This window comes from Nycticebus coucang, chromosome 9 (genome assembly GCF_027406575.1).
Source record: "Nycticebus coucang isolate mNycCou1 chromosome 9, mNycCou1.pri, whole genome shotgun sequence".
Lineage (NCBI taxonomy): Eukaryota > Metazoa > Chordata > Mammalia > Primates > Lorisidae > Nycticebus > Nycticebus coucang.
Window position 1 is genome coordinate 54,243,225 of NC_069788.1, and position 16,115 is coordinate 54,259,339.

Genomic DNA, 16,115 nt, shown 5'->3' on the forward strand with positions numbered 1-16,115 from the left:
CCTGTCCACACCAGATCCCATTTAGGGCATACACCGACTAATCCCAGTCAATGCCCAAAAATGTCTTCTGAGACTCCCAAGGCCCAGAGATCAGGAGAAATAGACACTGCCCAAACTAAATGCATTTGTCGCAAATCCTTGCCAAAGGATATGCTGTAAGTACATCTCGAGGCATTTATACACACCTCCTTTTTATCTATATGAGGAATTTGTACATCTACCCATATCTAAAGAAACCTGCTGGTTAAGGTTCAACACGAGATAATGTTTTCAGAAAAAAGAACCTTCTCCCAAGAAACAGAGCTGAGGAAAAAAATCCAGTGGGTAGAAATAAACAGACTGTTTAACTCCTAACACACACACACACACACACACACACGCACACGCACACGCACACACCCCTCCTAAGCATCCTTCTTCCCTCTACTTTACACCTCTTTCCTCAGAGGAAGGGACTAGTGACACAGACAGAATGATGGGCACAGTAACAAAGATTTACACCACGCCCCATATATAGCAATCCAAATTCTTGTATACTAAAAAACAAAAAGCATTTTAGAAAGTAGAGGATGGTTAAGGAGAAAAAAATCTAACCCTCATCAAATTATAGTTGCATTGTTAAATCTGCTTTTAACAATAGATGCTGTTTCCAATCAAATGAAACCTACCAGTGTTACAGTAACATTTCACTAAAGTCTCACTGTTTTCACTGTTAACTATTTTATACCAATGAAAATAAGTTCTCCCTATTCACCCTATATTTGATTAGATTTCCTGGCTCCTTAGTTTCCACAATGTCCCTTTCATACTGTTCCCCTACTCCTCCTCACTCTCCTCCTTCCCCTCTCCAGAGTGGACCTAAATGACCTGGTCGCAGGGTCACTAAATCCCAGAGACTGGAAAGAGAGTTTCTTTTTAAGAACGAAAAGTTACACCAAGCCTGGTATATGTTCAACAGCTTCCTTGCCCAAGGTCATCTGACTCGCGCCTGTCCTAACTACAGAAGAAACTGGGGCAGTTGCAGAAGAGGAGAGAGAATGTAAATGCAGCTCAGGTAACAAGTTCATGTGGCCAGAACTGCCTCCTGGAAATGTATGCCCCGGGACAGGGGCCGCCTCACCCTGCGCCCTACCCAGAGATCGGTGGGAAAGGTGGGAGCTGACTCCAGTTTTGAGTTCAGGTAAATTCTGAAGTCCTCAAATATGGATTCTTTTATTCTGTATCTCCCAGAACTTTTGCCGGGGTCCTTGGCAACAATGCATGCTCTCTGACAACCCACTCCTGAAGACCATTTGAACATCACTGCTGTTTTCTTAAGCTCCATTTTCTAGAGCCATGTAACTTCACCCAGGTGCTTTGAAAATCACCTATGCACAGAATTGTAAGTGATCCTTAAAAGTTGAGACTCTCAATGGTACCACAAAGGGAACTGTTCAAATTACCTGACAACAGATACAAACGCTTCTCACAGAGGGATGTAAACCCAGGGGCCCAGAATAATGACTTTCAAATAGCATTCTTCAGAAGCCATTCCAATCTACAAACATTTGGTATGAATTTCGGTCTTACATCCATTTTAACTACTGGAATGAAACACCAATACACACATACACACTCAGATGTGTTACACTATATTTAACACATCAGAGATCAACTACGAGGTAAGCTGTGCTGCCAGGATAACCCACTTTTGAGCAGAACTCAGAATAAAGCTTCTCCTGCCACCTCTATTTACTTGGAAAGCATCGTGAAATTACAAGACCAATTATTTTAAAAGTTGTGATATTTATACTGCTTAAAAAGTGAATAGGGAGTCACTCTACACCTTGCAACCAGAACGAAATCCTAACCCCTTTCTATTTCTAATTTGTGTTCATCAAAACAGCCTCACTGACATCAATGATTAGGTTTAATTATGAAGTTGTAAAATATACTTCTAGAATATCACTACTTTATGAGTTCCATGAAAAATTATGTTTTAAAATGGTACTTTTAAATGGTTTAAAATTATGTTTTAAAACTGTCTCGGCGCCTGTGGCTCAAGCGGCTAGGGCATCAGCCACATACACCTGAGCTGGTGGGTTCGAATCCAGCCCAGGCCCACCAAACAACAATGACAGCTGAAACCAAAAAATAGCCAGATGTTGTGACGTGCGCCTGTGGTCCCAGCTACTTGGGAGGCGGAGGCAGGAGAATCGCTTGAGCCCAGGAGTTGGAGGTTGCTGTGAGCTGTGATGCCACAGCACTCTACCCAGGGCGACAGCATGAGGCTCTGTCTCAAAAAATAAATAAATAAATAAATAAAAATAAAATACAAATAAATAAATAAATAAAATGGTACAACTGAATTTTATTTTTAAGTTTGTAAACCACTAGCCAAGTTGATGTCACCTGAAAGGAGCCACACAACACAAATTCTGCAGTGTATTTTTGTCTAAAAATGTCTATGGCACAGGTTGTGCTGCTGAATCAGACTAGGAACTAGAGGACTAAGGAACTGGAAAAACATTAAACAGACTGGCCAGGTTCTGTGTAACAGAACAAGGGTTTCCATATTAAAGAATATCTGAAATTTAAGATAATTCATAACTGATTAATTATAGCAAATACTCAACACCTTTATATTACAAATGTTCTCTTTTTAATTTTTTTTTTTTAATAAACAGATAGGAGTAGAGTTTATATTTTGAGTTAATGAAAGACAGCACTGCCAAAATATTTTAGGGATACATGTTACCCAAAATAATACCTCTATAATTTTCAACATTTTAAAAGTTAACTTATAGTTGTTCCAATTAAGCCTAATTAAAGAGCTCAAAAGGCATAAATAAATACCCAAACAAAAGAAATACATTAAAGGGATTTCACATTAACATTTTTTCTTTTGAGACAGTCTGACTTTTGTCACCCTCAGTAGAATGCTGTGGCATCACAGCTCACAGCAACCTCTAATTCTTGGGCTCAAGAGATTCTCATGCCTCAGTCTCCCACATAGCTGGGACTACAGGTGCCCGCCACAACACCCGGCTATTTTTAGAGGCAAGATCTCGCTCTGGCTCAGGCTGGTCTCGAACCTGTAAGCTCAGGCCATACACCCACCTCAGCCTCCCAGAGCATGAGCCACTGAGCCCTGCCCACATTAACTTTTCTGTTTTCTTTTTTTTGAGACAGAGTGTCACTATGTCACCCTTGGTAGAATGCCGTAGCTCACAGCAACCTCAAACTCTTGGGCTTAAGTGATTCTCTTGCCTCAGCCTCCCAAGTAGCTGGGACTACAGGCACCGCTACAATCCCTGGCTGTTTTTTGTTACAGTTGTCATTGTTGTTTAGCTGGCCCAGGCCAAGTTCGAACCCTCCAGCCTCACTGTATGTGGCGCTGGCACCGTAACCACTGTGCTACAGGAGCAAAGCCCACATTAACGGTTCAAACCAAATAAATGGACAACAGATAGGTACTTTTAAAGAGAACAGGTGAATAAACCAAATGGTTAAAATTGGCATGCCACTTCCCTACCTGCTCAGTCTAGGAAGAAAGGAAGACCTGCTTCTGATCCATTTTATGAGGGATAAGGAAGAACGAGGGCCTGGCAAACATGATGCAGCCCAAATTCCAAAATCAAACAGAAAAAACAGAAAACAGAAAAAAACAAAGCTGAGACCAGAATGAACATTCCACACACTTCAGTGCCACAGCTCGAGAGAGAGGAGTGGCACATTCCTCTCCCTGAGACAAGCAACAGAAATGTGGAACGGAAGAGGTCGCCAGGGCCCTTGCTCCTGTCTGACAATATTTTTCTTTCAACCATTAGCCCTGAACAAAAAGTCTGAAAAACTCACATAATATCAAATGCTGCCAAGGATTTAGAGAAACTGGATCACTCATACATTGCTGGTAGAAGGACCACAGCATTATATAGCCACTCTGGGAATCAGTTTAGCAGTTTCATAAAACTAAACATGCAATTCCCATGCAAACTACAATTGCACTCCTTGGCATTTATCACAAAAGAGTCTTCATACAAAAATCTGAGCACAAATATTTATATCCATTTTATTCCTGATAGCCAAAGATTGGAAACAACTCAGATGTTCATCAGCAGACAAATAAACTGTGATACATCCATACCATGGAATACTCCTCAGCCAAAAAAGGAAATAATTGGGCAGGGTGCAGTGGCGCATGCCTGTAATCCTAGCAGTCTGGGAGGCCGAGGCAGGAGTATCACTGGAGCTCAGGAGTTTGAGACCAGTTTGAGTAAGAGCCAGACCCTGTCTCTGCTAAAAGTAGAAAAATAAGTCAGGCATGGTGACATGCAGCTGTAGTCCCAGCTACTCAGGAGGCTGAGGCAGGAGGATTACTGAAACCCAGGAGTTTGAGGTTGTTGTGAGCTAGGCTAACATCAGGACACTCTAGCCTGGGGCAACAGAGTGAGGCTCTTAATAAGGAAATAATTGATACAACTTGGATGAAGGTCCAGGGAATTAATGCTGAGTAAGAAAAAACAATCCCTAAAAGGCATATATTATATGATTACAGTTATGTAATATTCTTAAAATGGTGATATGATAAAAATGGAGAACAGATTAGTAGCTACCAAGGGTCAGAGAAGGTGGGGGTTGGGGTGCACATGACTTTAAAAGGCCAATATGAGGGATCCTGTGGTGACAGAAATTTCCTGCATTTCATAGTATCAATGTCTTGGTTGTGATATTATGCTGTAATTTTACAAGATAGAAAAACTGGATAAAGGGTACAACTGGACCTCTCTGTATTACTTGCTATAACTGTATATGAATCAGTATCTTAAAAATGAAGTTTAATTTTTAAAAATAAATTTTTCAAAAGTCCAAGTTCTGGAAAAATTGAGTGAAGTTTCAATTAGAAGGTGGGAGAAAGGAATAAGAGCCTAAGAACCACAGAATATCTTTCTAATGACATCCTCTAAAGACAATAGGGAAAGTTATTACAGCAACAGATGACAAGTCATGCCAGCGTGGCCCACAGTAGACCTGCTCGCCACTTAGATTTTAAAAAGGGGAGCTGGGTTAGCCAGGCGTTGTGGCAGGCACCTGTAGTTCCAGCTACTTGGGAGGCCGAGGTAAGAGAATTGCTTAAGCCCAAGAGGTGGAGTTTGCTTTGAGCTGTGACACCATGGCACTCTTCCGAGGATGACATAGTGACACTCTGTCTCAAAAAAAGGTGGGGAGGAGGGGAGAATGGGGCTTTATCCCATTCCCCAGAACACTCCTAATAATGCTACAGCCTCCTCTAGCCTGTTCTAGCCTTTCTTTACTGTCCCAAGTCGCACCAACTCTGGCCTGTTCCATCCCAGTTTCCCAGCCTATAGTCATTAGGGTCTCTAGCCACATAATTCTGGGAAAGACAGCATATCTTATTCAATTATTAGGAATTTACAAAGCACAGACAAGCATTGTAATGTCTGTGAAAAGCTATAGAGCAACTGATTTATCTTTGACACCCAATTGTCAAATTTATTTAAGCATAGAACATTCTTCCAGTATTTCTAATTTCATTTGACCAGAGCATATCTTAGGAATTTTTTATCTAGCTTGTTGCCCTCTCTTATGCTAATAAGGAGTCACAAACTGAATAAACCCTCTTGGAGTTATGGTGCACTGATCTTAACCCCTCAATAGAGGCACCAGATGCCTCCTTGCTTATTTATTTGTTTGTTTGTTTTTTGGAGACAGAGTCTCACTTTGTCACCCTTGGTAGAGTGCCATGGTGTCATAGCTCACAGCAATCTCTTGGGCTCAAGTGATTCTCTTGTCTCAGCCTCCCAAGTAGCTGGGACTATGGGCACCCACCACAATGCCCGGCTGGTTTTAGAGCTAGTCTCACTCTGGCTCAAGCTGTCTCGAACCTATGAGCTCAGGCAATCCATCCACCCTGGCCTCCCAAGTGCTAAAATTACAGGCATGAGCCACTGTGGCTGGCTATTTATTTATTTTAGAGGCAGGATTTCACTCTGTCACCTAGGCTGGAGCAGGATGGCATGATCATAGCTCACTGCAAACTTGAAGTTCTAGGCTCAAGCAATCCTCCCACCTCAGCCCTCAAAGTGTTCAATTACAGGTGGGAGCCACCTTGCCCAGCCAAATTTTCTTCACAATGCAAGACCCCTTGGTTCCTCTTGCTTCACCATCTGTGGGTGTTTACCATTTGCAACATTGTGCTAACCAGTATTTAAATACATTCCACTTAATCACAAAGCAACCATGTACGAATAGATACTGTTACAATGCCTACTTCATTAGAGAAAAGAATTGATTCTTCATATTGTTATAAAGTTACTGAGCAGTAGTGTGAACCCAGTGTGACTACATAATCTGTGCCCTTAACTCTTCTGCCTCCGGAGAGAAAGCATAAAGTGCATGTGAAGGTCATTAGAAACAAGTGGCAAGAAGAGACTTGCTTAACCAGTTCCAACTTCTACCTGATATCCCAACTGCAAAGAAAGGCATCAGGCTTTGTGCCTGACGGTCTCTACCTTGCCCTCCTTACCCAACCTGTACCTCCTATGTTTCCCCTTTGTCCAGAACACGTCTCCACCCTCTTCCCTGGGCTACTACTCATTTACTGAGTATCAGCTTAGGCTTCACTTCCATCTGCAAGTCTTCCCAGATTCTCAGACCCGAGTTTGGGGCTCCTGCTCTGTGCTCCCCAAGTTCCCATTCATTCACTCATAGCACATTCAAATCACTGCCTGACTACACATTTACCTCTCCAATTAGACTGTAAACTCAGAATCCCCTGAAGTTAGAGATTATACCCATCATGTACAAAATATATGCCTGGTACTCAATAAATGCTCAATAAATATGAAACAAATTAATGGATAAATCAAGCAACCAAATCAAAGATGGAGAAGACTGATCCTTCTAAAGTCCAAATCTCCCCTATCATTGTTTGAAGTCAGCAAGAACAAGGCAAAGGCTGTTTTCTCTTTATCTTGAACATAATGGCAAAGCAGCTAGGCTCTGGGCGAGGCAGATCGGCAATTAAATCCAAGCTCTGTCATAAGCTCGCTGGACAGGGAGTTACTTTAGCCTCACCAAATCTCAATTTCTTCATCTGTAAAATGGGGGTGTAAAAAGGGCCTACCTCTTGGGGTTATAGAGCGACGGAATAAGGTAACGCATTAGTAAGTACTCAGCACAGTCTGAGTACTCAGCACGTGGTCAGTGTTCAATAAATATTACCTATTATAATCAGGAGAAGAAGGAAGATAAACTCTCTACACAAGATAAAATAAAGTCCTATAAATTCTCAAAGTATAAAAGAAGGAACCAAATAAATACAACATACTCCTAACTTTATGAGAACAAAAGGAGATAATAGTGGGCACTGGGAAAAAAGAACAACTCAAAAAAAAAAAAAAACGTGTATTGAAAATATTAAACCTGGGCCAGGCATGGTTGCTCACACCTGTAATCCTAGCACTCTGAGAGGCTGAGGCAGGTGGATAGCCTGAGCTCACAGGTTTGAGACCAGCCTGAGCAAGAGCGAAACCCCATCTCTAAAAATAGCCAGCAGGTTATTTTAAATATGGCAGGTTCCTATAGTCCCAGCTACTTGGGAGGCTGAAACAAGAGAATCACCTGAGCCCAAGAGTTTGAGATTGCTGTGAGCTTGATACCACAGCAGTCTGCCAAGGGTGACAAAGTCAGACTCAGTCTTAAAAAAAAAAAAGAAAAAGAAAATATTAAACCTATTCATTTATCACCTATTTTAGTGGACTGATAATTAAATTTCTGTAAAGTCATAAACTCCAAAATCCACAATTTGAAGGTTACTTCTTCAATCTTCTTGCTCAAACTTGAAACCTATTAAAGAAAGCCAGAGCTTGAGTATTCCAATTAATAATTCCTGCCTGGCTCAGCACCCATAGCTCAGTGAGTAGGGCACCAGTCACATACACCAAGGCTGACGCATTGGAGCCCGGCCCAGGCCTGCTAAACAATAATGACAACTCCAACCAAAAAGTAGCTGGACACTGTGGCAGTCACGTGTAGTCCCAGCTACTTGGGAGAATGAGGCAAGAGAAGCCCTTAAGCCCAAAGAGTTTGAGATTGCTGCGAACTATGATGCCATGGCACTCTACTGAGGGTGACATACTGAGACTCCGTCTCAAAAAAAAAAAAAAGAAAAATTCCTGCCTGTGCAAGTAACAGACATAACAAGTTTAGGCCAAGATCCTAGAAACTACTTAGATTTCAGATTTGGGGAGATAAATGCATAAATTCAAAAACATTTGTAATTTGATTACAACTTTAATTAACTACAGTAAATGTCAAGATGAACAAAAAAAAATCTTACCATTTAGTATAACAACTACTTTTATAGTGAACAGTTAAATTTGCCTCTTAAATTTAAGTATCATCAATTTTAATTGTGACATGGCTTTATTCTTATTACAATGAATAGTATCAATACCAAATAATAACCAAAGTACCATCTTTTAGACTTCTGTAGCACCACTACTTGACATGTAAGTTGTAAAGAGGTGAGTTCATCCCATAAATTACAATATATTTAAAACTTTGGCCAGACACAGTGGCTCACTCCTATAATCGCGGCACTTTTGGGGGCCAATGCAGGAGGACTGCTTGAGCCCAGGAATTCAAGGTTGCAGTGAGCTATGATTACACTACTACACTTTAGCCTGAGTGACGGAATGAGACTGTCTCTAAAACAAATAAATATTCTTTTATTTACTTTAAACATACGATAGAAACAATATTTCTTCTTTCTATCCTCCCACATCCAAAAAGTAAAACAATCTATGGTAGAACAACATTTAAAAGCCATAATTTAATTTATTATTAAAGCTAAATAAAATAGAACAATGGCATCAATCATTTCACCTATTGATAATCATGCAGTTTACAGAAGTACATTTTATTGGAGGGCAAAAGTCACTCAAGTTTTCCCACTTAAAAGCCTCTGCCATCATGCATTGTATATACAGACAACAGAGAAATAAAAGTCATATATCAATAGCATAATCCTTACTTACATCTACAAGAAAAGACAGTTACATATCCTGGGGTTAGATATATTAGAAGATTCTCAAGACAGATGTTATCAGAAAGATACTTCAAATTTATGGCAACTTGAAATGAAGAAATGGAATATTAAAAACATTCTCTTTCAATAACATATACCCAAGATTTGTTTTGAAATACTCTGGGGGCAGGGGGTTGGAGGAGATAGATAAAACAATATTGGTGAAATGCCAAAGATTATTGAAGCTGGGATGACAAGTACACAAGGTTCAAAATACTATTCTTTATGTTTCCATATGTTTGAGAATTTCCACGATAAAGTTAAACAGAATCTTCTCTACACCTAAGCCTAAATTTAGATTTGCTATAATCTCAACCTAGAAACCATTCAAATACCACAAAAGGCTTTTCAACTCTCTAAAAGTAAAACTCAGTCACTGATGACTCTCTAAGAGCTTGTGCCCAGCAGGGTCCAAACTCAGACCCCAACAACCCTTCTCTCAAGGGGAAAACCCCTAGTCCAATCACATTAATGGATACTGGCTTCAACAGACATTGCCTCCAAAACATCAAAAACCTATGTAAAATGACCAACGCTTTGTTCACATTCGCAGATCATCACCCCTTAGATGATGAACCTAGATATATCATTTGAGAATTTTTAATTAAATAATACAACCAATGTGAGATAAAATTTTTTAACACATTAACTGCCATGTAAATTGTATTTAATTCATGCTAGTTTTCAAACCAGGGCTTCATGAAGCTATGAACCCTCTGCTCACTGTTTTTACTGGCAATTGGCTTGTCTCCCCCACCTCATGTCACTGCTCCAGCAGGCTGCCCAAGCACACCACACATGCGGGACTCTGTTCTCCGACTGCCATAACCTCTGATTGTGCATTTCACTTTGAATGTTTGCCTGGCAGCTCTGTAAATGAATTTAATAGGAAAGCATGCAGCAACATGACATTGTTGCACATCCACCTAGGGTATGATTCATAGGTCTTCATCCAGGACCACCTAAGGTCCACTCCAGACACAACTAAATACTTATGGAATGACAAAAGACTCAATTCTCAGAAACAAATTCAATAAATTTGTCGTGGGTCCCATACAACTCCCCTGGCATGCAGTGTAAAAACTGACTTCTAGCACCACATGAGTTGCATGTTACAGACAGAAAACCAAAAAGTAACAAATTTGTCATTAAATTAGAAAGGATCATTTTGTTTTCAAAGTTTTTCATTTTGTAATAAAATTAAATAAAAGCACCATTGCCCCAAGAAAATATTTTTTTTCCTAGTATGGCAGTCAACGTGTGAAAAATTCCTACACAAGACCTTATAAAGTCATCCACTACATTAAATAAATAAGCTCTATTTAACATGAAACTTTGAATAATATGAAAACAAGTTCTAGGAGATGATCTAAATATTGATGAATACTACAATTTGAGAAATACAATTTAAAAGTCTTTGATCCCTAAACTTTAAATTGCCCTATTTTTAATTTCAAACAAAGAAATATTCCAAGTAATCTAAGACACAATGTCATCAGAGCTTTAAAACATAGAACACAATTAATGCAAATATTTAAATAAGTGTCCTAGTTTTCTCCAGAGCTATAAGAGAAAAACGGGAAAAAAGTTTTGTTTTTTTGAATGAACAACTGAAAATTTATACATATATATATATAAAGACATTTTCACTTCCAAACATTTTTAATAAAAATGAACAATAATACTTACCAGTACTTTGTTTTCAACTTTGTCCCCCTTAACTTCCAATTTGACTTTCTTCTTCACTGCGATTTTTATCTTCCTGCCAATAACATCCTTTATGCTTTCTGAAAGAAGGGAATAGTTTTATTACATTCTTTTTTAATAAGAGAAAAAGCATTAGGGAAAAGCAAACACTTGGAGGAGTGTATTTGGCTGCATTTATTGTTGTCTTTTTTCATGTGCTTATTTTACTAGCCATCAACTATTTAATAAACACCTATTTTTGTGCCTTATACTGGGTACTGAGATGCTGAGACAAATATAAAAGCACATAACATAATACCAGTCCATGTAAGATATGACATAATCTTGCTTGGAAAAAAAACAAAAAAAACAGCAATGTAGGGCAGTGTGATGCAGCACTATTTTGCATGAAGACCATAGTACAACAGAAATTCATAAACTCCATCAGCCTTTAACTGGCTGCCTCTGCTCCCCAGCAGCCTTTGGGTTCATCATAGTGCTGTACAAATATTAGCACTTTCTACAAATGTCTTGAAGTGATGGTTGGGAAATATGGCAAAGGACCAGAATTGGACCAAATGATTTAGCCAGAGAAGGATACTTCCAACCATCTGTCCTTTTAAAATCATCACTGCACAGCACCCCAAAGGGTGATCAAAGGCAATGGGAAGAAAAATTGGGAGAGAAAAACAGACTTGAAAATGTGGATGGTAGTGGGAAAGTCTCCCAAGAATACTCTAAACTGAACACGTCCCAAATCAACCTCATTATTTTCTCCCCCGATATTAATGAAGCTAGAAATCTTGCCTTTTGACAACTCTTTATCTCTCTCAGATAAAATGTCACTTTCCTAAAAATCTACCTTGTAATCAGCTCCTGACCACCTGGGCAGGACTTCATTAAAAGCCTCAGAATCGCGCATCAAGACTAGGTCCACAGCTTCTAACCAAGCAGCCCAGTGTCATCTGTGTAACCGCAGTAACCTTTCTGAAACCTTGAGTATGATCATGTCCTTCCTGGTCTATGAGTTGCAACCATTTTTGGATGAACCCAAACCTCACGGCATGACATTCAAGGACTTTCACATTTTTTCAGCTTAACATCTCAGCTCATACCTAAAAATCCAATCATCCTTGACATCTTCATGTTTTACAGCAGGATTCTACATATATTTTTCTCTTTCTTGAGATGCCCTTTCCCTAATCTCCTCCTAGTTATATTCTACTTACCCTTCGAAATATAATTCCTTCCTCTCTGCTCCCACAGCTCTGTATTCTATATTATAACCATCCGGTTACATATTCAACAAATACATGTACCTGTGTGCCAGGTACTCTATACTAAGTGCTAGACAGAGATGGTCTCTGCTTTTCATAGGAATTTACAGATTTGCAGTCAAGGCCACAGAAGGATTCCATGAAATGAATCTATTCACAGTACATGAAGTCATAGTTAAGGGAGCACATGAAGGCTTCAAGGAGGAAGGAATCTTGAAGGCATAGGAAATAGGCCACTGGTTTCCGAAGTGGAATGTATAAAACAATTCACTGAGATGCAGGAAGAAAATAGAAATTTTACTTCTCTTTACAGTATATGTTTCAAATTATGTTTTAGGTTATACACGTTAACTGAAGTGTGTTACGTACATTGGCAATATATATCTATTACAGGTGATCAAATTTTTTTACTGGCAATATACCATCATAAAACATTAGATCCACTAAAATAAGAAAAGAGAAGAGGGGGAGACCAGGACATTGTCAGCATAGTGAACAACATGGAAATATAAGAAAGCAAAGCCTGTTGAAGGAATAGCAATGAGGTGGAGTGTTTGGGTGAAGGGGACATGTGTGGGAGCTCACTGTACTGCGAGTTCTTTATGCAGTTCCTATCTTATCAGAACTGCAAAGAAGTACAACCTACTCCTCCCTCCCATAAAAAGTAAATAAATAAATAAAAGAATTGTGGGAAATGGGAATCTGAAATTGACTTAAGAATATACTCTGAAGGAAAAAGACTGCAAAGTTATATACTAAAAGATTAAAAACAACTATCTCTAAGTGGTAATATGGGCAAGAGTCTGCTCTGCATTTAATTTTTTTCTGCAAAAATCCTGTATTACTGTTGTCATCAGAAAGATAAACAATACATTTTTTAAAAAATATTTTGGGGGATTACCTTAAAGAAATACACTGAGGTTTTCACATGGATGCCATTTTGAATTGATCAGAATAGAGCTCCAATGAGCATTTGCATTTAGAGGGCAAAGCAGGTGCAGGAATGTCCCCTATCAGACCAGGGCAACTGGACCACTGAAAGGCCCAGAGAAATCTTACCAGCAATATCACAAAAGCCTATTTCATTCTATTGAAAGATATACAATATAGCCAATATTCAATACACACAAAAATTCCATCTCAAGGGTCAAATTTAACTTTAAAAAAATACTGAACTATTTATTTTGAGAGCCATTAGTCTAAACCAGATATCCTATTTCCACTCCATCCTTCACCTCTTCACTTGAGTCTAGTTACCTAAACTTCTCATCACCAAGCTCAAGGACAATTTATTATACAAATTAAAAATATGCCACCCTCTTTAGCTATCCTTATACTCTGATCAGTCTAGCAAGCCCTTCCCTAAAGGAAGGACCTCCCTCTGGAGGCATCTTTAGAGCCTCTAGCATTTGTTTCCTTTGGTGGTGTGTAGGAAAGGTCTCAGCTTCCAGAACCCAATTGGGCACTCACTCTAGCAAAGTGAGAGACTCCACTCTCGGGGACAGAAAAAAGGACCTGAATGGGAATACAAGTGTATGTGTGAGAGTGAGAGACAGAATAACTTCATACTCTAAAATAAATTCTGATAAAGGGTCAGGTTTGCTTGTAATTCAACAAAAGCAGAGGCTTCCAGACAAACCTAGCAACAGCTTCTTTACATCAAGTTTTACCTCCTGAGTTAACAGTCACTTATGGAAGGGCACACACAAATTCCCCTGAAGTATGGCTAAAACCAGCAACAGAGGGCCAAATTCCACATATAGAGATAAATGGGAGCTTAGAATTCCTCTTGTGGTAAGCACCGATTAAACAGCATCTTCCTGAGCTGTAAAGCTGTGTAGTGTGCCAAAGATGGTACAGTAGGGAATATAGGTCACTGGGGCTCAAAACACATCCACACACACAGACACAGGTACCTTGCTACAATATACATGCTACACACAAACAACACTCGCTTAAACACTAGGTTTCAGAGCACTCCCCCGTCCTATTTTAGCTCTGCCATTTTAACCCTCCAGATAATTAAGTTAACCCTCAAGACTATCCAATCTCCCTCCCTCCCAAAGGAAAAAAGCCTTAAGGGACTCAAACAATGGGTCACCTCGTACGGGGTACCATTCACAGGTTCCCTAAGAGATCTGGGGTAGGGAGAATCACTAGGTTAATGATTATTTAAAATAAGGCTTTTATCATTAACCCTCAGTTTCCTGGCCCGAGTTTGCGTCAGCCTTGTAACCCTTCCGCTCCCAGCTCGCTACACCAAGCCACACCTTGCCAGGCCCACTCAGTTTACCAGATCAGCGTCCCCTCCCCCAAGTCCGTAAGTCCGAGCGGCACCTCCTTCAAGACATTTTCTGGAGGCTGCCTGACACGTGCCGGAGACGACCTACTGTGCACTCGCCACTTGTCCTACTGCTAGGCTTTCCCCAACTTTCCCAAGTTTGGGGCTACGGGCTGGGTGCTGTAAAAGGTTCTCGCTTCCAGAACTCCCAAGACTGAAGGAGCCCGTCCCCTTCTTCCGTCAATGCGGACCCCTTGTCTGGGCTGGAGGAGACGCCTGGGGCTCTCAGCAGAAACCCTCCTGGGGCTCCCATCTTCCCCTGCCCCCAACACATTCCCTCTCCGAAGTTGGCCTAAGACTGTCGGATGGCAGCAAACTTTCCGGCGCCCCCCAGCGACCCTGCCCAACACAACTGCGACCTACGGAGAGAGGAGACTTCGCCGGACCTGCCGGAGAGCAAAGGTGGGAAAGGAGATGGAGGCGAGGAGTACGCAGCAGAAGATGGGAAATTAACAATCACGCGAATCTTACCTATCAACTCCCTAGGAACATCAGAGCTCTCCTCGGTCATGGTTGCCCTCTAGGTGCAGGGGTACTGCAGATCTGACTCTGATTTACGGCCCCCCGCTTTTCCCGAGCCCCTCAATTTTTTTAGAGCGGCAGATGCAGCTTGCGATCGAGAGTGGGCGCGAAAAGGAGGGGGCAAAGAGACAATTTTGCCGCGCCCCCCGCCCCACCAAGAAAAAAAAAGAGTTGCAGATAGGAGGTGGGTTTGCTGCGGCTGCTACATGACGCCTCCTCGCAGTTCCCGGCGGCGGAGAGCGGAGCGGACAGGACCGGAGCGGGCGCGGGGCGGCTGCGGCGCCTGCTCCTGTGGCGGGCTGTCGGCCGCGCAGCTCCGGCCGGCGTAGCGCCCGCCCAGCCTCGCGGCGCACCTACGGCCCTAGGTGAAAGCGGAAGGCGTGGGGAGAGGGCGGGGAGAGCGGCGCGGCGCGGCGCGGCGGGGAGTCGGCTCGCCTTGCTCTCCCGCGGGGCTCCGGCTGGGCGGGGGCAGCTCCGGCCCTCCTCCTTCTCTTTCTCCTTCCCCTCCTCCTTTTCCTCCTCCTCCTGCGTCTCCTCCTCACCTCGCGAGAGCCGGCCTCCGCACCGGTCCCAGGCCGGCCTCCGGGGCCCGGGCGCTGGGTCCCCGGCGCGGGGCGCACTCCCGGGAGACACGCTGCGCGGAGCTGCTGCGGCGGGGGCAGGCGCGGTGCCGCTTCTCGCTGCCTCCCTCCCAAACCGCAGAAGCCCTGCGTCTGGAAAGGGGGCGAGGGAGCGTGAGAGAGAGCCCGGGAGCCATCTGCTGGCTGCGAGGGAGGAGAGCGGGGTGGGCCGGGGCTTCCCGATTCTCTGTCCCCACCTCCGGGCGGGCCGCGGTGCCGGAGGACGGGAGACTGCAGTCTTGCCTGCACGGAAGCTGGTTGTGCTAGGAGCCTTTTACGCACTTTTTCAATCCTCCCAGGCACATATCATTTCATCAGCGCTATTAATTTTCCACTTCTTGAGAGCCAGAGTAGACGAAGCCAGTAAACACTAACCATATGGTGAGAAGACACTTTTCTGTGTGTGCTTGGTGGGTGCTCCACAGCTTCCGCCTGCGGTATCAGACAGTCGAATTGGCTTTTACTCACTGTGGAGTCTCTTTTATCCTCAAGGCATATTTGGGGAGCTGAGCATCATTCACAAAAGCCAGAATAAGCCTGCTGATAGATCTGATCCTACCAAACTCTCCGACTTCCTT

General features: G+C 42.1%; 1 protein-coding gene across 6 annotated transcripts in view; it reads right to left on the reverse strand.

Moving 5' to 3' along the window:
• Window positions 1-15,251, reverse strand: part of CARMIL1 (capping protein regulator and myosin 1 linker 1) — a 346,904-nt gene extending 331,653 nt beyond the window's left edge. For all 6 annotated transcript variants that reach the window (XM_053602593.1, XM_053602591.1, XM_053602592.1 and 3 more), the window contains exons 1-2: window positions 14,867-15,251; window positions 10,781-10,878 (exon numbers count right to left, since the gene is read on the reverse strand). In XM_053602593.1, the coding sequence (XP_053458568.1) occupies window positions 10,781-10,878; window positions 14,867-14,906 (138 nt within the window). In that variant the 5' untranslated portion in view covers window positions 14,907-15,251. The remainder of the gene's footprint in view (window positions 1-10,780; window positions 10,879-14,866) is intronic.
• Between the last annotated feature and the right edge of the window lie 864 nt (window positions 15,252-16,115).